The 18,590-nt window shown below is 61.9% G+C and overlaps 2 protein-coding genes across 3 annotated transcripts in view; both read left to right on the top strand.

Annotated features, from left to right (window-relative positions):
- Positions 1 to 1,458: 1,458 nt before the first annotated feature.
- DIRAS1 (DIRAS family GTPase 1) lies at positions 1,459 to 9,121 on the top strand. Of its 2 annotated transcripts, none has more exons than XM_045990462.1 (2): positions 1,459 to 1,609; positions 5,925 to 9,121. In XM_045990462.1, exon 2 carries the CDS (start codon positions 5,996 to 5,998, stop codon positions 6,590 to 6,592), a length of 597 nt encoding a protein of 198 aa, XP_045846418.1. In that variant the 5' UTR covers positions 1,459 to 1,609; positions 5,925 to 5,995; the 3' UTR covers positions 6,593 to 9,121. The 2 variants fall into 2 exon arrangements, with proteins under 2 accessions (XP_045846418.1, XP_045846416.1); XM_045990460.1 differs by lacking the exon at positions 1,459 to 1,609 and adding an exon at positions 3,216 to 3,317.
- Positions 9,122 to 11,901: 2,780 nt separating this feature from the next.
- Positions 11,902 to 18,590, top strand: part of GNG7 (G protein subunit gamma 7) — a 112,822-nt gene continuing 106,133 nt past the window's right edge. The window contains exon 1 of the mRNA XM_045990465.1: positions 11,902 to 11,964. The gene's annotated coding sequence lies outside the window, so the exon portion shown is untranslated. The remainder of the gene's footprint in view (positions 11,965 to 18,590) is intronic.

The raw sequence follows: 18,590 nt of genomic DNA, 5'->3' as shown, positions 1-18,590 counted from the left end.
CTGTCATGCTCCAATGGAGGGCTGGAGCCCTTGGTGTGTGCCCAGCCTGGCTGGGGAGAACCTGCTGGGCAGGTGGGCAGTTCCGAGCCCCTGCTTCCTTGGTACGGGGCAGGCCTGGCCGACGGACTGCCTTTGGACCGAGGTAAACAGCCGCCACAGTGGGCAGGCCCCTCCTGCAGGGGCCAGCTGGGCCTCGATCTGAGCACGGTCAGGCCCGCACCGCGGCTGACAAGCTAGAACAGGGTCTCCATCTCAGCAGCACAGACATTTTGGGCTGTCTCTCCGGGCGCAGGCTGGGAGCCGCATTCTGGCTGGGGGGCAGGGCCGCAGGATCTGCATTGCCACCCAGCCCCCAAGCGGTGATGATGCTGCTGGTCTGGGGACACGTTTGCGATCCACTGCCCGGGTCCAGGTGGATCCTCCCAGCACCAACGACACCAGACCGTCCCGGGCACAGTGCCCGTGGGGACGGGGTTGGGGGAGGCGAACGGCATCCCTGGACCCCGCCCACGGGATGCCAGGAGCACCCCAGTCGTGGCCATCACACGTACCCGCTGGCAAACGTCCCAGAGTCACCCAAGGGTGAGGCCCACTGCCCGAGGATGCATGGCAGCTCGCCTGGTGAGGGGAGAGAGACGACCTGTCCACGTGAAATGCCGTGTGAACTGGCCGGAAATGCCCCACGAGAAGGGCCCACGTCTTTCCCCCAGGGCCGGGGGCCGGCTCCTGCAGAGGCCGGCAGGCAAAATTGAGGCTTGGGAATGCCGGCCTGTTCATTTTCCAGGGCGAACTGGGTTTGGACAAATGATTTTCTTATTTTCAAATGTTGGAGCCAAACTTAAAAACAAAGTGGACCACATCTGCTAGAGACCGTGACACTCCGCCTCTGCTTTGCCCGAATGGTCGCATTAATCCTGGGAGCACGGAGAGTGAGCAGAGAACGCAACCCAGCCGTCTTCCTACCCCCACAGCACCGCCGGGAGTTGGGGGGGGGCAGTAAGCAAGGCCAGTGTGGTTCCCCCATCCCAGAGCTTTGGGGCAGGGGGAAATCCCATAGGCTGCCAGGCCAGGGGAAGAGTTGGGACTTTGCCCACAAATGGTTGTCCCTTGTAACAGAGGTGACTTCTGCAGGACAGGGACAGCCGGCCAGGGATAGGCAGAAGGCTGGGTGGTAGCTTCAGAGCCAGATGGACCTGAGTTCCAGCCCCAATGAGCTATAGGCAAGGGTCACCTGCTATCTTCGTTTGGGGTGCTCCAGTGGGGGCTTGGGCCCCTGGACAGAGCGCAGAGGGGACTCAGGCCTGTCCTCCTCCGGCTCACAAGGCCAAGAGCCTGGCCCAGGAGCTATAAATAGCAGCCACAGAGTGGAACGGCTGTCTGTGCCCACGCTCCTACACATGAGTCAGCCTGGCCTGGCCTGGGCAGGCGCCCGGAGGAGCCAGAGAGCTGGCTAGAGGCGGGGGCCTGGGCCAGGTGCAGCCGGTCACTCAGACCAAGGCAGGCAAGCCGCTGGGATGGGAGGGAGTGGGGCTGTTGCCTCAGGGCATCCGTATGCCTGGCAGCCCCTCGAAGATGGACGTCACCCTGATCGCTCCCTGCAAGCTGGAAGGTGAGGCGACATTCACAGATGGGGAAACTGAGGCTCAGAAGGACACTCGGCTGGGGCATGGCAACCCAGGCCAGAAGTTATTGGCCTATTGGTCGAGCCATCTCCGTGTCTGGTTGAGGGCACCCCAAGATGAGGGGCTGGGGCCAGACCGTCCTCTGAGGCGCCCCCATGGGTCCAGTGACAGGACAGAGCGAGAGGGACGTGTGCCCAGGGAATAGTTCCAAGCAGCCTGCAGGGACCAGGAGAGCTCAGGTGAGAAGCTGGATTTGACCTGGAGGCAAAGGGAGCCGGGGCAGCATTAGAGCTGGGGAGGCCCACAGTGGAGGCTGGGCACCGCATGCTGGGGGGAAGGAGGGCTGGAGGGGCGGTCCTGGGAGACCAGGAAGGAGGCAGGCGGGGCTGTCTAGGTGGGAGAGGCCTGTGGGTGAAGTGCAGGGCTGGGTCTGGGAGAAATGGGACCACCAAGCCCCAGAAGCAGGACTAAGCTCAGGGCCCAGCTCCGTGGGAGGCAGGTGGTCTTGGGGGCAGTGCCCGCATTTCCAAGGGGACAGGAAGCGGCCACCTCAGTCAGAGATGGAGATGGTGGGCCAATGAGAATTGAGACGCTGGGGGCTGACCATCTGCTCACACATGACGGGTAGCTCACCACCTAACAAAGACCGTTTATCCTTGATTGCTCTGACCCCAGAAAGTCCCTTCTTGCGGGGCCTTAGTGTCAGCCTACCCCCATCGAGGAGCATCTTATTCCAACAGGCTTCAGGGAGCCTGGGGCTGTCTTATGCCCACCCCTACTCCCACGGATGCGTCAAAGGTCCAGTCTCCTCCGAGATGAGGCTCTGCCTCCCTCTAGGCCTTCAGGAGGGAGTGATGGTATCTTGTAGCCTTAAACGTGGGCACACAGACACTTCAAACAAACAGGCACTTCCCAAAGGCAAACATCCATTTCCAGAGACAACTTCTGTTGGGGGAAGATAGATATTTTCCCACTACAAACCCCAAACCCAGCAATCCTCCCCCCCACGGTTGTCTGCCCGCACCTTCAGACGCTAGCCCGGACTTAGAACTGTGCTCTCCCCCTGCGTGGGCTGCCTTGGGGGCACCAGCCCATTCCTGGTGCTGTCCTCATTTCTCGGCTGGCACCCTCTCCCACCCTTGCCAAGGCTGAGCTCCTAGGAGGGGAGAGTGGTCTCGGGGCGCACTCCCATTGCCCGCGAGGCCCCTGGGCCACCGCTGCTCTCTCATATGTCTCTTTATCCGTGGATCATGTCTTCATCCCAGCAAAGTCCCCAGGCCGGTGGGGGACCCTGGCTGGCCCAGACCCCGCCAGCCCCGGGGCCCTCAGGTGCAGTTCCGCCAGCAGATCCTTCCCTTTGCTCCCCAGGGTGACCCTGGGGCGCGGGGCTCCCCAAGAGGCAGTCAGACCCCACCCCGTCCCCCGTCCCGGCCTGGCGACCCCCTGGGGCGCGGGCAGGAGCGCGTGTGCGCGGGGCGGGGGTCGACGCGGCGGTGACCTTGGCCGGGCGCGGGTCCCCGGGGAGGGGCGGAGCGCGGCGCCCGGCGGGCGGGGACGGGCGGGGACGGGCGCGGGCGCGGTGGCGGCGGCGGCGGCGGCTCCGGCGGGCGGCGGGCGCGCGGGGGGCGGCGGCGCCCGAGCGGACACGAGCCGGCCAGCAAGCAGCCGCGGCGGCGCCGCAGGACGAGCGCCCAGGTAGGCGGCCGGGGCGGGGGACGGGGCTCCGCGCCCTGCCGCACCCCACCCGCGAGGCCCACGGGGCCCTCTCCCCGCGCGCCCCTCCTTTGTCCGAGCCCCACCCTCGCGGCCGCGGGGCCAGGCCCTCCAGCTCCCGGCGCCCCCCCCCGCCCGCCCGGACCCCCTCCCCAGCCCGCGGAGCCCCGGCCGCGCCGCGCTCGGCGCGCCCACCTTGGACAGCTCCCCGGGCGCCCTCCCGCCCCCGCGGTCCCGGCCGCGCGCCCCTCCGCCAAGCCAGCCCCTCCCCCAGGCCCGCCGCAGCCCCCTCTGGGTGGGTCGGTCCCGCGCAGTCGGAGCCCCCTCCGTGAGGGGTCAGGGCGGCCTGGGCCCGTCTTCCCGCGGAGCACCCGCTCAGCCTCCTGCCTCTGGGCCGAGCCAAGCCCCTCACCCAGCAACCCCTCCCTTGGCCCTTCCCCCACTCCTGAGAGCCTCCGCTGGCCCCGGGGAGCCGGGGGCTGGTCCCCTGAGTGTGCCTCCCCGCCCTCGGCCCGCTGCCATCCAGCCCCTCGTTAGGCAGGTCGTCCCTAGGTCAGACCCCTCCCTCCCCCATTCAGTTAAGCAGTGTGAGTGTGTGTGCGTTCCGTGCTCTCCCCTGGGTGGAGGCCTGCTCTCTCGGCCCCGGGGAGGGTCCGGTCGGGCTACCTTGCATCGGAGGAGGACCCTGGGCTATGTAGCCAGCCGGGGCCCAATTCCGGTCTCCTCTGCTCTGCCACCTCCCTGCTCCGTGACCTTGAGCTGGGGCCTCCCCCCTTGGAGCCTCAGGCCCGTGACCCCCTGCCCCCACCCCGCAGGAGATGAGGGTGGGAGTCAGGCAGCGGCCAGGTCGGTGCCCGGCTTGGGCGCGGGGTTAGGGAATGGGGGCTCCTAGTCCAGGGACTGCCGCCCCAGCAGGGCCCCTCCTGAGGATGTCCTGATGGGCCGGGAGTCCTGCCTGGGGGTGTGGGGCCCTGGCCAGCCCTGGTGGTGCGTGGCTGCACATCCTTGTGCCCCCTCTCAGGGTGCCCACCCAGGGCAGGGCAGGGCCTGCGGAGGGGGCCGGCGCCCCCCGCACCCCCCCACCCCAGCTTCCTGCCAGTGCTGACAGCTGCCACGCGTGTCACCAAGGCGCCTAGTGACGTGCCGGGACTTAGGACTGGTAAGCGTGGCCGCGTGTGCCTGGCGCGGAAGTGGGGGTGAGTCCGCTGCTCTTGGATCGTCCCGTCTGCTGCTGGGAAAGCTGGTGCTTTGGTCTTCAGAACCTTCACACCCCACTGCCAGCCAAGTGCTTATACCCTGAGCCCTCGTGACTGAGGGTCAGGACGGTGCATCTTCACCGAGGGCCCCGGTGCCAGGAGCCCGGCTCTGGGCTTTCTCCGGCTTCTGCATCGCTTGTCCCAGCAACTTGTGGAGCAGGCGCTGTGACAAAACCCAGGCTCGGGGACCCCGACCCACCTGCCCCGGTTCTCACCTTCAGCTTCACACCGCCGAGTCTTATACCCCACACTCACCCGAGGGAGGTAACCCAGCCCAGGCGCAACCTCCTGTCTCCTCCCTCCCACTCTGGACCTACTTCCACAGAGGCGGCAGGAAGGACACGGATGCTGGCGACAGGCCTTCTGCTGTCCCGCCCCAAGCCCAGGCCTCTTCCCCCGCCTGCAGCATTTCAGGAATTGCTGTGCTGTGTGACCTCGGGAGGTCACTGGACCTCTCTGAGTACAGGTGCAGAGAGAGAGGCTACGAGGATGTCCTTTAGGAAGGTCTGCTCCTCCAGAAACTAGCAGACCTTGAACCAGAGCCGTGGCAGGCCAGACTGGTTTGGGGGCACGGTGCAGGAAGTAGGGACCTTTCTCATTGGGTCCAGGCTTCACTTTCTCACCTCTGACCTGGGCTGCTGTCAGAATCAGTGCCCTGATGTGCAAATCATGGCTTTGGACTTCCAGTATCACGACTGCACCTACGGGATGAGAGAGGGGAAGAGGCGTATGTACGGTGTGAGTTCCCAGGGCCGTGGCTCTGGGCCACCAGGTTTGTCCCTTCTGGGCCCAAGAGAACAGGCTAAAGACGCCCCACCACGTGACCCCCATGAGGTTCGAGAACCTCTGAGCTGAGGGAAAAACAGGAAGCCTGGGGTTGCTAGAGAGAGGCACCATTTCACAGAGGAGGACGCTGAGGCTCAGGGTGGCAAGGCATAGCCTTGCTAAGGTCACAGACTAGGTCTGCTGGCTTCCAAGAGCCCATGGGACAGTGGGAAGAGAAGGAGAAGCCAGTGCAGCCTGGGAGGGAGGCATGCAGGTGAGGAAAGGAGTTAGTGCCCTGCACAATGGCATCTCTACTCCCCTTCCAGCCCAGAGTCCCCCGGAACGAGCCTGGGCCCCAGATTCTGTCGGGGCGGGGAAGCAAGCAAAGGGGGCTGGCTCCAGGGCTCCACACAGGGCAGAATTGCGAAGTCAGCCAGATCAACCAGATCTGCAGGACACAGGAGAGATGCCTTGTCCCCTGAGAAGCTGCACCCCACCCCCCCGCTGGGGCCCAGAGCTGTCCGCTCTTGCCTGTGGCCTTTTCTGCCTGACACTCCTCTCTGTACAGGGTCGGTCTGGGGTTCTAGCAGCTGGCACGAGCCCTCCGGCCCGGCCTGACCCCCTGCCACCGCGTGGAAGATGCCTGAACAGAGCAACGACTACCGAGTGGTGGTGTTCGGGGCGGGCGGCGTGGGCAAGAGCTCGCTGGTGCTGCGCTTCGTGAAGGGCACCTTCCGGGACACCTACATCCCCACCATCGAGGACACGTACCGGCAGGTGATCAGCTGCGACAAGAGCGTGTGCACGCTGCAGATCACCGACACCACGGGCAGCCACCAGTTCCCGGCCATGCAGCGGCTGTCCATCTCCAAGGGCCACGCCTTCATCCTGGTCTACTCCATCACCAGCAAGCAGTCGCTGGAGGAGCTGGGGCCCATCTACAAGCTCATCGTGCAGATCAAGGGCAGCGTCGAGGACATCCCCGTCATGCTGGTGGGCAACAAGTGCGACGAGACGCAGCGGGAGGTGGACACCCGCGAGGCGCAGGCGGTGGCCCAGGAGTGGAAGTGCGCCTTCATGGAGACGTCGGCCAAGATGAACTACAACGTCAAGGAGCTTTTCCAGGAGCTGCTCACGCTGGAGACTCGCCGGAACATGAGCCTGAACATCGACGGCAAGCGCTCCAGCAAACAGAAGAGGACAGACCGCGTCAAGGGCAAATGCGTCCTCATGTGAGCCCAGAAGGCTGGCCCACGCCTCCCTCACCGCCCCTGCTCCTCCCCCTCCCCTCCCCCCCTCCCCCTCCGCTCCCGGCCTCTCCCCACCATCTTCTTTCTCCCTCTCATCTCTTCCACTTCTCTTCCTTCACCCAACGCCGCTGTGGGGGAAACCGAGGCCCCGGTAGCCCGCGGCAGGTCTGGGGCTCCAACCTGGCCCTGCCGCATGGCTCTGCCTCCCACCCCTGCCCCCCCCAGGCCTGTCTGCACCCCCCAAAGCCAAGTGCTGGAGGTGGCCCCCTGGATCCGCACATGAGAAAATGGGGAAGCTGCCTGTCCCCGCTGGGGCCGAGGATGCCGGGTCTTCCCGTCTCTGCCGTCTCCTCCCCGTGGGTGCCCCGAGCCAGACCTGCGACTCTCCCATCCGATCACTGTGACCTTGCTGGGGAGGGGGAGTGGAAGTGCACATGGACCTAAGAGTTTGCTCTCCCCTTTTTGGTGTTGGACACACGCTGCCCCTGCTCCATTCCTCGTGACCTCTGGCCTGTGCCCCCACCCCGGGTCCCAGATCAGTCCTCACCCCTGTCCCCACAGCCTCGGTGAGGGGGAGGGGCTTGCGGGATGGGTCTCGGGCCACCAGGCAATAACCACAGAGCCTGCCACGGTGCCGGGCCAGCCTAGAACCCCACTCCTCGCCCCGCCTGGGGGGACCCGGGGTGCAGGCAGGGGAGGCCTGGGACTGGCCCATGGCCACAGCACAACTCAAGGGGACTGTCCAGCGTGAAGATGGGGGCCTTCCCAGAGATTGGCACAGCCTGTCACCTACGAGCCTCAGGCAGGGCCCATGGGGTGCTGGGGAGGGGGTCCCCGGGACCCCATCCAGGGGCAGGCAGCTGGACCCAGCACCAGCAGGGTCAGAGGGAATCCAGGCAGAGCTCCGTCCAGCCCACTGCCTCCCGCCAACTATGCCCCAGAGAGGGGGGCTCTGCCCGGGAAGGTGTGTGTCTATGAGATTCTGAGTGCTCTCTGAGAGTGTCCGGATAACCACGCGCCTGGGACCCTGATGTGTGGGACCAGCGTGAATGGGAGCTGCAGGCCTGGGGTGCGGAGGTGACCACGGGCTGGCGTGTTTGTGCCACGTGGTATGCACAGGAGTCGGCTCGTGTCTAAGATGTGTCTAAGTGTGCACGTGTGTGTGTGTGTCTGTCATTTGGATGGTACGTCCCTGTCCCGGTCTCTGTGTGATGGTGGTGTAGGCTCTGTGTAGGGGCGGGCAGTGTGGTGTGGACAGGACTGGCTCTTTGTGTCGACGGGAACCTTCGTACCAGCATTCAGTGGGCTTGTAAGTGGTCGTACCTTGAGGAGTGGGTGACGTGATTTCTAGGACCACATCTGTAAGCCTGTCTGTTCCGTCTGAGGAACGCTAAGCCCATTTGACTTGGTGGCGAGGTTGCTCTCAGCTCCAACTCTGTATCGTCAGCGGGTGGCGCCTACCAAGACGCCACAACGCCCACCGCCAGAAACTGCACGCGTCGGTTGTCTCTGCTCCTGTGGGTCGGGAGTGCAGGCACGGCTTCCCCGAGACTTCCGCTTGGACCTCCGCGGCTGCGATCCCCATGTGGGCCGGCTGCGGTCTCATCGGAAGGCCTGACCGGGGACGGATCTGCTCCCACGCTCACGCGGCTGTGGGCGGCATTCCGTTTTCCGCAGTTTCAGGCCCGAGGGGCCCTGCTGCTCACTAGACGCCCCTGAGCGCCACCCGCGGCCCCTTGCCATCTGGGTCTCCCCGGGGGTTGCTCACAGCACTGGGCGTCCTGGGGCGTGACGGGGCTGCATGTGCTTGCTTGTGTGTTTAGGCGGGTGGGGACTGCCCTGCGTGTGTGCCGTGTTGCAGAATGGGGACCACACGGGGCCACACGGGGGCCACACAGGGGCCACACGGGGACTGTTGGTGGGTAAGAGGGACCGTTGCTGTCCATCTTAGTGGCTGTGCGTTTGGTCCTGTCTGTGTGTGTGACTCCGCAGTGTCTCCTGGGCACACTGTGTAGAGAGGGAGGGTGTGTGTGTGTGCAAGTGTGTGTCACCGCCTGGCACCGGGACGGCCCCCTGGAAGAGCTGGTAGCGACCTGCCTGAGCACAGCTGAGCCCCCCACCCTGCGGCAGGTCCAGGGCCCACCAGCAACTGGTGTTGCTCCCTTCCCCACCCCGGGAGCGTTTCCTGGGCCTGGCTGGGCAGGGGTCTGCAGCCCTTTCTCAGGGACATACCCTGATAGCACAATCTCCCTGGGGCCCCGCCCGCCTCCAGGCCTCTCCGCCCCGCCCCAGGCCATGGTCCCCTGGGGAGAAGGGGCTCCTGCCCCAGGAGGGGCCTGAGAGCCCGTCCTGCCTGGGCATCCCTGGTTCTGGGGACCCTGCCAGGCCATGCTTGCTGTGACTCCACCCCTGCCCCTTCTCCCCCCGCATGTGGGTGCCCCCTGCCCCCATCGTGGGGTCTGTGTAGCCTTTGCTCTAGAAACAGTCTTCCTGCAATAAAGAAGTGGGTCCTGCTTCTCCTGTCAGTGCCTTTCTTTGGTTTCAGGGAGGACAGCCCACCGGCTGCAGAAGAGAAAAGAAGGAGAGGGAGGTGAGGGGTGGGGGTTGGGGGAAGGGGACAAAAAAAGCTGCTGTGGGAAGAGGTTGAACAGATCAGCACTTCTTCGGGTGGCTCCCCCAACAAGAGACCTCACAGGCCCTGCTGGGGCCCATTAGTGTAGTCAGATGCCAGACGCCGGGGATGAGCAGGAGCTGTGAGCCTCCTTTAGCTTGGGGAGGAACATGTAGGGCCTCAGCTTCCCCATCGGCTAAATGGTGGCTTGGGGCAGAGTTTGCAAACTTAAAAGCAGGGGCAGGATGAGGGTGAGGGGAGTGAGGCACTCACCGGCACAAAACTTAAATGGGGGACACCGAAAACTCAGCCATCGAGACACATATTTTAAAACAATATTTAGTGCAAAGGAAAACATGGTGAAAAAAATATATATATATTTCTTAAGATTTTATTTATTTCTTTGAGAGAGATCACAGAGAGAGAGAGGGAGAAACTGACTTGCTGCTGAGCAGGGAGCCCGATGCAGATTCGGTCCCAGGCCCCTGAGATCATGACCTGAACCAAAGGCAGACGCTTCACCAACTGAGCCACACAGGCACCCCCCAAATACTAGTATTTTATTTTATTTACTTATTTATTTTTAAAAGATTTTATTTATTTGACACAGAGAGAGAGATCACAAGTAGGCAGAGAGGCAGGCAGAGAGAGAGGGAAGCAGGCTCCCCACTGAGCAGAGAGCCCAATGCGGGGCTCGATCCCAGGACCCTGAGCTCATGACCTGAGCCAAAGGCAGAGGCTTAACACACTGAGCCACCCAGGTGCCCCAATATACTAGTATTTTAATAAAGGGGATCTGACAGGGCCTGGGGGAAGCGAGGGAGACCGTTGGCCTGAGTACAGCCCTGGGTCTTGTCTTTCTGTTGCATTTTGGTATTTGTTTGTCCTCCATCATTTCTGCGTCTATCTTGAATTTTTAAAATATTGGATTCACATAGTATTTACCTTGATAGCAAGGTTTTTGGGTTTTTTGGTTTCATTTCATTTTGTTTTTTATTGGGGCCCCTTTAGGTTTGGGATTTGAGAAAAGTGCCCTTCTTGTCTCATCACAGTCCTGGTCCTGGTCAGTCTTTGGGGCCACAACAGGATGTCCTTGGGTGATCTACGCTCAGTCACTTGGCCCAGCCAGTGCAGGTATGGCCAGACCTTCTGAGTTTTCAAGAGGGTCTGGAAATCTAGATCCTTTTTTGGTGAAATGTCCTTATTTTTTTTTTAAGATTTTATTTATTTATTTGACACAGAGAGAGAGATCACAAATAGGCAGGGAGGCAGGCAGAGAGAGTGGGAAGCAGGCTCCCCGCAGACCAGAGAGCCCAATGCAGGGCTTGATCCCAGAACCCTGAGTTCATGACCTGAGCCGAAGCCAGAGGTTTAACCCAGTGAGCCCCCCAGGCGCCCCGAAATGTCCTTATTTTTAAGTGGTAGCAAAGGATTTACATTTTTAAAGGATTTGGGGGCCATATCCCACCTGTGGGCCAGCAGATTGTGACCCTTATTTAGGTAACAGTTCCGTCTTTACAAAAAGATGGGCACTGGGGAGTGAGATGTTGGCTCCCAGCTCCTGGTTCTCTCTGTGCACTGCAGGGGATTACAGGGATGACGGCAGCCCTGGGGGCGCTCAGCTGGGAGGCCAGAGGCTCAGATCACAGAGTATCACTACACTGCACAAAGTTCTAGGAGTCCGGGCATCTGGTGGCTTCATCTTCTCATAAGAAGTCCTTGCCTCCCTGACTGTCAATGCTTTTGGAGACATACCATACATTTTCCAACATCACCAGGGGAGCTTTTTAAAGATATGCATTCCAGGGCTCCATGGGATTCTGGATCATTCGATCTGGGTGGGGGCCAAGGAACATGCTTTTTCGCTTTCCTAAATCATTTTTTTAAAGATTTTATTTATTCATGAGAGAGAGCATGAGCAGAGGCGGGAGACAGAGAGTGGAAGTAGCAGACTCCCTACTGAGCAAGGAGCCAGATGTGGGGTGGATCCCAGGACCCTGAGATCATGACCTGAGCCGAAGGTAGAGGCTTAACCCACTGAGCCACCCGGGCGCCCCATGAACCTGGTTTTCTTAGTTCCAGGCCCAGGAATGAGGAAATTGAGAAACGCTGGAAATTATGAGACAGGTTTGGGCAAATGACCTTGGGTTTAACCTCTCTGAGACTCAATCACCACCTCTGTAAAATGGGGACAATGCAATTTCACCTCTTAGCCTATGCAGAAGGTTCAAAATAACGGGGAAGTTATTATTGCCCCGCAGGTCAAGCGATCTATGAGGAAGAGATACACTTCTCCAGAAAGTGAGGCCCAGGAGCTAGGCTTTTGGATTCCAATCGCGAATCGCCTCGCACCCATTGACGTCACCGAGTCACCTCTGGAAATCCGCTCGTCACTGGCGGCGGAGTCCACCACAGAGGGCCAATTTGCATATCAGCATAGCTCCGCCCCCCCCACGCGGTCCCCGCTCGCGGGTGGCTAGCGGCGCTGCCACTCAGCGCTCCGCCCCTGGCCCCGCCCACGCCGCGAGCCCCGCCCCCTCGCCTGGTGCAGCCTACCCCGCTGCCTGCCCCATGCCCCGCCCCGGCCGGAGCCTCCCGCCGCGGGGGCTCCTGATTGGCCGCGCTGGCTGCCAGTGCCCGTCCCCCGCGCTCCGGCCCCGCCCCGCGGAGGGAGCGGGCGCTTGCCGGCGAGGCTGCGGGTTCGGCTGCGCGGCGGGGCTAAGGCGGCCGCGGCGGCCGGAGCGCAGGTAAGGGCGCGTGCAGCCTGGGGCCGGGCCGGGGTCGGCCGCCCCCGCCTCGGGCCGGGGGAGCAGGGGCGCGGCTCGGGCGGAGAGCAGGCCGGGGCGGCCCGGGGAAGGCGCCCTGGGACGGCTCCGATTTGGCGGCGGACCGAGTTGGGGGTCGGAGTCAGTGAGGAAGGGGCTGGGGCCAGGGGTCCGGTCCAGTGTTGGGGGTCGCGGTCAGCGAGGGAGGGGCCGTGGGGGGTCCGCCGGAGTTGGGGTCGCGGTCAGCGAGGAAGGGGCCGTGGGGGTCCGCCGGAGTTGGGGGTCGCGGTCAGCGAGGGAGGGGCCGTGGGGGTCCGCCGGAGTTGGGGTCGCGGTCAGCGAGGGAGGGGCCGTGGGGGGTCCGCCGGAGTTGGGGTCGCGGTCAGCGAGGGAGGGGCCGTGGGGGTCCGCCGGAGTTGGGGTCGCGGTCAGCGAGGAAGGGGCCGTGGGGGTCCGCCGGAGTTGGGGTCGCGGTCAGCGAGGGAGGGGCCGTGGGGGTCCGCCGGAGTTGGGGTCGCGGTCAGCGAGGGAGGGGCCGTGGGGGTCCGCCGGAGTTGGGGTCGCGGTCAGCGAGGAAGGGGCCGTGGGGGTCCGCCGGAGTTGGGGTCGCGGTCAGCGAGGAAGGGGCCGTGGGGGGTCCGCCGGAGTTGGGGTCGCGGTCAGTGAGGAAGGGGCCGTGGGGGGCCGCCAGAGTTGGGGGTCGCGGTCAGTGAGGAAGAGGTCGTGGCCCTCGGGGCTGCCGGAGTTGGGGGTCGCCGTCAGTGAGGAAGGGGCCGTGGGGGGCCGCTGGAGTTGGGGGTCGCGGTCAGTGAGGAAGGGGCCGTGGGGGGCCGCCGGAGTTGGGGGTCGCAGTCAGCGAGGAAGAGGCCGGGTCCCAGGGTCAGGTCTAAAGTTGGGGGTCGCCATCAGTGAGGAAGGGGCTGGGGCTGCTGCAGGTCTGGTCCAGAACTGAGGGTCATGGTCAGTGAAGGAGAGGCTGTGGCGGGGGTCGGGGTGGGGGAGGGGTTCCGCTGGAGTTGGGAGTCCGGGTCAGTGAGGAAGGGGCCGGGGCAGGGCTGGGGATCCAGACTGGAGTTGGGGGTCAGAGTCAGGGAGGAGGGCGCTGGGGCGTGGTTGGGGTCTGAGTCAGATTGGGGTGGAGGTCCGGGTGGGCGGGGGTGAGTTGAAAGTGGAGGGGAGCTGGGTTGGGAGTTGGAGGTCGGGGGTCGCAGGCGGGCCTGGGAGGAGACTGAGGTGTGCAGCCAGGGGTGCTGGGGACCCGGAGAGTGACTGAGGCCACCCCAGGAAAGGGGAGCAGAGAGAGGGGGCACAGTGCTTGGGAAGGCCAGGCCCCTCTCCGCCGGGGTCTGAGGGCCGTGGTGATGGAGGGCTCTGAAACCAGGTGCTGGGGTTTTGGGGGAGGAAGTGGGGGGTCTTGGTTAGAAGTCAGTTGCGAGGATGGAGAAGGCTTTGGGGCTAACCATTTGGTGCAGGACGGGGCTAGGCAGAGACCCCTGGGCTCCCGTGAGCTGGAGGACGGGGGCGTCCGGCATACTTGGGAGGCCAGCTTCTAGGGCGCAGGGTGTAAGCAGCACGGGGCGTGGCGGTGACCGAGTTTTTCAGGAATTTCTGGGCTCAGGAGCGAGGAACCAAGGTGCGCGTTTTGGGGATGATGGTATTTTTTTTTTTTTGGGGGGGGGATGATGGTATTGAGGGATGTGGGTGGCGCTTTGTGTTTTGGGGCGAGCGGGGGCTGCTGGGGGCTGGAAGGTGGGCGGGAGAGGACAGGCGCGATGAACAGCGGCTCGAGGGCCACGGCTGTTGCTAGGTGTCCCGATGCAGGGATGCCCAGTTCACACCCTTATGGGGGTCGCGGAAACGAAGGGTGTGGTGGGGTGTGGGGGGCTGCGCCGGGCAGGTTGGGGCCTCCGGCCGCCTGGGAGTTTACTTTGCTGCCCCGGGACACGGAGCCCGGAGTCGGAAAGCAGTAGCGGCCCCTCACAGGACGGCCGGGGGTCAGATGAGGGAACGCACGCACCCAGCGCGCTCCTGGCACATGGCAGGGGGACGTGAGACGCTGATAATAATGTTCTAAATTAAGGGTTTTTTTGGGAGGGGGAAGGTGGGTGGGTAGAATTACTGGGTTGTCACGGAGGGAGGGGCAGGGACGGAAGGCATCAGCTGGAGCTTGACTGCAGTGCTTTGGCCTTGGGGTACGCAGAGCACCCCTGGAGCTTTAAAAAAGATTCTCTGGGGGGAAAGAAGTCCCAATGTTAAAAGTAAGGAAAAAGTAGAAAGGAGGAAGGGTCTGAAACTCGGAGATTCTGAAGGTTTGTCCAGAAACGGCACATCTGCTTAAAAGAAGGTTGCATGCATGGGTCATTGTGATTTCGGTGTGCCCCCCAGGAGCCGTTCCTGTGTGTACCCCAAAGGGGACCACTGGGCCGCAGTTACGCGCTCGTTGCAGGGATGAACTCCGACAGCCGGCACTCACATGACGGACCCGGGTCTCCTGCTGACGTTGGGGTGGGGTCGCAGTCTGTGGGGCGTCCTGGGCACTGGGTCTGAGCAGCTTCCCTGGCCCCACCCACTCCATACCAGCAGCCCCTAAATTCATGACGGCCACAGCCGTCCGCGGACACTGCCCGGCGCCCCCTCGGTGCAGAGTCACCCCAGGAGAGCCCCTGTTCTAGGCAAAACAAGGTTACGTTCAGCTTCGCAGACCACATCTTCCCTTTGATCCTTAGAAATGCGGCCGTTTGTACCTGGGGTGGCTCTGTAAGTCATCGGGTGCCCGGGATTTGAGAGGAAAAGTGCTTTCCGAGGATCTTAGCTGGCTTCTCTCTCGGTGGGTCTTCTGTGTGGCTTCCGAACTTGCATACGGGGGTCGCACGCACGAGATGAACCGCTAAGTCACAAGCCCCAGGAGATGCCGAGGTTTTGGGGTTGTTTCCCCGTTTTTTTAACCCAGCGCGCAAGGTTCGCAGAGATGCCGAGGTCGTGTGGGCGGTTCCTGGTCTTACTTAGAAAGTGTCCAGTAACCGATGCCGTCCTCTGCCCTCATCTGCTGCCTGGGGCCTGGGCTTGAAGGGAAGGAGGACGGAGTATGAATGACCCAACACAGGCTCAGCTTCGCGTTTACTGATTGGGCGCGTTATTTTTGTACGCCGTGTTGTGGAGTAGAAAGCTGCTTCTTCTGTTCAAGGTGTTGTTACAAATTTTCTCATTTGCATCTGGAAACCGAGAAGAGTCCTTAACATGGCATTTACCAGGTCATTCCCGTTCTCGAAGCCCTTTGTAGTTTCCTACAAAGGGGCCGTTGTGTGTGGCCTCCAGGGCTCTGGAAGTTTCTGGAGCTTTCTAGAGAGGACGGTTACCAGGACAGTTGCACGATTACTGGGTACTGATACAGAGTTTCCCCCGCCCTCCTTTGTGCCCCGCAGTCACGGCCAGCAGGTGACTGCCCGCCGGGACCTCTGTTCAGGAAGGTTTCTCTGGCGCCCACTGGACGCCCGCATGCTCGGGTCCGTTGTGGCTGGCGTCTGCGGTTCCGGGGGCCTCCCTGCGGTTCCCGCTGTCCTTGTCCACAGTTCTGGACCTGGCTTTTTTTTTTTTTTTAAAGATTTTATTTATTTATTTGACAGACAGAGATGACAAGTAGGCAGAGAGGCAGGCAGAGAGAGAGGAAGGGAAGCAGGCTCCCTGCCGAGCAGAGAGCCCGATTCGGGGCTCGATCCCAGGACCCTGAGACCATGACCTGAGCCGAAGGCAGCGGCTTAACCCACTGAGCCACCCAGGCGCCCCTGGACCTGGCTTTTCACTGTTTCTCTCTCGTGCCGCCTTCAGCCTGGCCTCTCTCTCTCCAGACTCCAGAGGAAAGCCGTGGCGTGTGTCACTCAGCACACCTTGGGGACCAGTTGGGGGAGCTGCAAAGGCGGAGTGGCCTGTCCTCGGGGGCTGGGGGAGTAGTGGTGGCCCCCACCCTGCCAGCGGGCGCGCAGGGCGGCTTTGGGCAGCTCTGAGACTCTTCCAGAAACGGCTACTACGTTTCCTTGAGAACCTTGCAGAGGGGAGGATCTCACCGCTTTCCACGCTTTCCAACACAAGTACGATTTCCGATTTCCGTGTTGTAGGATTCAGCCATTTTAAGCATCGAGTTCAGTTTTGGGGGGAGGCTGCAGAGTTCAGTTTTGGGGGCAGGCTACGGAGCTGTGTAGCCAACTGCATGAGCCTTTGGATCACACGAGACCCCTATAACCATGAACCATCACTCCCTGATCTCCCCTCCCCGGGCCCCTTCCCGTCCGTGGAGGGCCCTGGTCTGGGCGTGTCACACACGTGGACTCACACCCCGTGTGGCCTTCTGTGTCTGGTTCCCTCCCTGTGCGTTGTGGGCTCAGGGTCAGCCCCCGGGGCCGCGCGTGGGGGCCTCGCTCCTGTTCCTGGGTGAGTAATAGCCCACCGTGTGAACAGACACACTCGCTCTCCCCCTTCCCCTGACTGGACTCTGGGTTGCCCCCCAACCCCGTTTTGGCAGTGAACAATCGAGCTGCTATTTTTTTAAACTTTTTTTCTTTTTTAAGATTTTATTTATTTATTTGACAGAGATCACAAGTAGGCAGAGAGACAGGCAGAGAGAGAGAGAGGGAAGCAGGCTCCCTGCTGAGCAGAGAGCCCGATGCGGGGCTCGATCCCACGACCCTGAGATCATGACCTGAGCCAAAGGCAGAGGCTTAACCCACAAGCCACCGAGGCGCCCCTCGAGCTGCTATTTAAGTGGATCTTTCCTGGCACTTGGTGGCCTGTTGAACTGAAGCTTGGGGCAGTCTGGGGGTCACCCCTCCAGGTCCTGCCCATCTCTTTTCCGCTTGAGTTTTAAGTGCTTCATGGTCTCTGGCCGCCACGCATCCTAGCAGGTGGGCGGCCTTGCGGCCAGCCCAGGTGGGCAGCTCCGTCCGCCAGAATCTGCTCCGCGAGGCACGGTGTGTGTGTCATTGCCTGCCTCCTCTTCCAACTCATCACCCGCTTGACAGGATCGAAATGCCCCACGCGGCCGGGGCGGCACCCTGGGAGTTGGCCCCATGTCACCTTTCCCCAGGGACCTTCACTTTGCTGCAGAAAGCCGCCCCTCCTGCCCCTCCCTGTCACCCGCTCAGCACAGGCCCCCTTTCCTGGATGGTGCGGTTTGCTGTCTCCTTTGTCTGAAGCCTGCCTGCCTTCCTTCCTTCCTTCCCCAACAAAGGCTGCTTTGTGCCTATTTTAAGCGTTAGAGCGGGTGCCAGGCGCTGGGAGTGCCACGTGAATGAGATGCTTGTGTGCATGCGTGGGGAGGCGTGGAGACCGGGGACCCAGGGCCATTCTGTCCCTGGCCTGGCTCTCGGAGCGGGGGTCCCTGGGGATGGTGGAGACAGGCCCAGGCCTGGGTATCCTGTGAGCTGCACGGGTGCTGCGAGAAGGGAAGCCTTCCAGGGGTGGAGAGGTGGGGACCCTGTGTGTAGGACAAGCCAGGGATGAGCTTCGCGCCGACAGGTTTGCTGGGGGACAGCTGGGGTGCAGAGTACCCCTCGTGCAAGCCCCAAGGCGGGGCCGAATCTTCGATGTCGTTTCACTCAGGGTCTCCCCCGCGGCACTGCTAACACTTGGGTCAGCTTCTTCCCTATGGGGCCGTCCTGGGCACTGCTGGGGGGCCAGCAGCCTCCCTGAGCCGACCCCCTCCCTGCCAGGAGCACCCCCAGTCGTGACAGACACAGGTGTCCCCAGACGCTGCCCAGTGTCCCCTGGGGACATAATCACCCCCGGTTGGGGAGATTTCAAATAGGATTTTGTGAATCTGTGATTGCATTAAAGGGAAAAGGTGTGCTTGGGTTTTTTTCCTAGACTGTTTTTAAGAGCAATTTCAGGCTCATAACAACATTGAGCAGAAAGGATTTCGCATATACCCCGGGTCCCCCCGCCAGGCTCCTGCATTATCAATGTCCCCATGAAAGCAGGACATTTGTTACAGTCACTGAACCTACACGGACACGTCATGACCCCCTAGTGTCTGTCGGTGACATTGAGACTCGCCATTGGTGTGGTCCGCGGGTTTGGGTAGCTGTGTAAAGTCGCGTGTCCACCATTATGGTGTTACACAGGGTAGTTTCACGGCCCTAAAAAATCATCTGTGCCCCAGCAATTCGTCCCTCCCAAGTCGGCCCTTCTCTTTTTATGGCAAAGTGATAAGAACGGCTTCGTAACCCTGAGTACCTGCTGGGAAAGACGTGACTCTAGGCTGTGGCGTTTTCTGTGAATTATTCTTCCCTGTTCTCCCTCCAGGAAATTGCACTGTGGAAGGGAAATGGAATTCGAGCCTCATATGTAATTGTACATGTCCGACTAGCCACATTCCAAAAAACGAAATAGGTGAAACCAATTTTAATGAGACACTTTACATAACCCGTTATACCCAAAATACTGGCACTTCCCTGTGTCATCCGTGTGATGAAGGTGTGGGTGAGCTCTTCCCCTTTCTTTCGTGGGAAGTCTTCGAGATCGGTGAGCACTTTGCACCTCCAGAGCTGGACATCTCGTGACAAGCCCCATTTCCGGTGCTCAGGGCCCCGTACTGGACCTCACAGGTGGGGGAAGCG

Source organism: Meles meles, chromosome 20 (assembly GCF_922984935.1).
Source record: "Meles meles chromosome 20, mMelMel3.1 paternal haplotype, whole genome shotgun sequence".
NCBI classification, from domain to species: Eukaryota; Metazoa; Chordata; class Mammalia; order Carnivora; family Mustelidae; genus Meles; species Meles meles.
The sequence above is the reverse complement of the archived record's forward strand: the minus strand, read 5'-3'. Positions and strand labels throughout refer to the sequence as shown.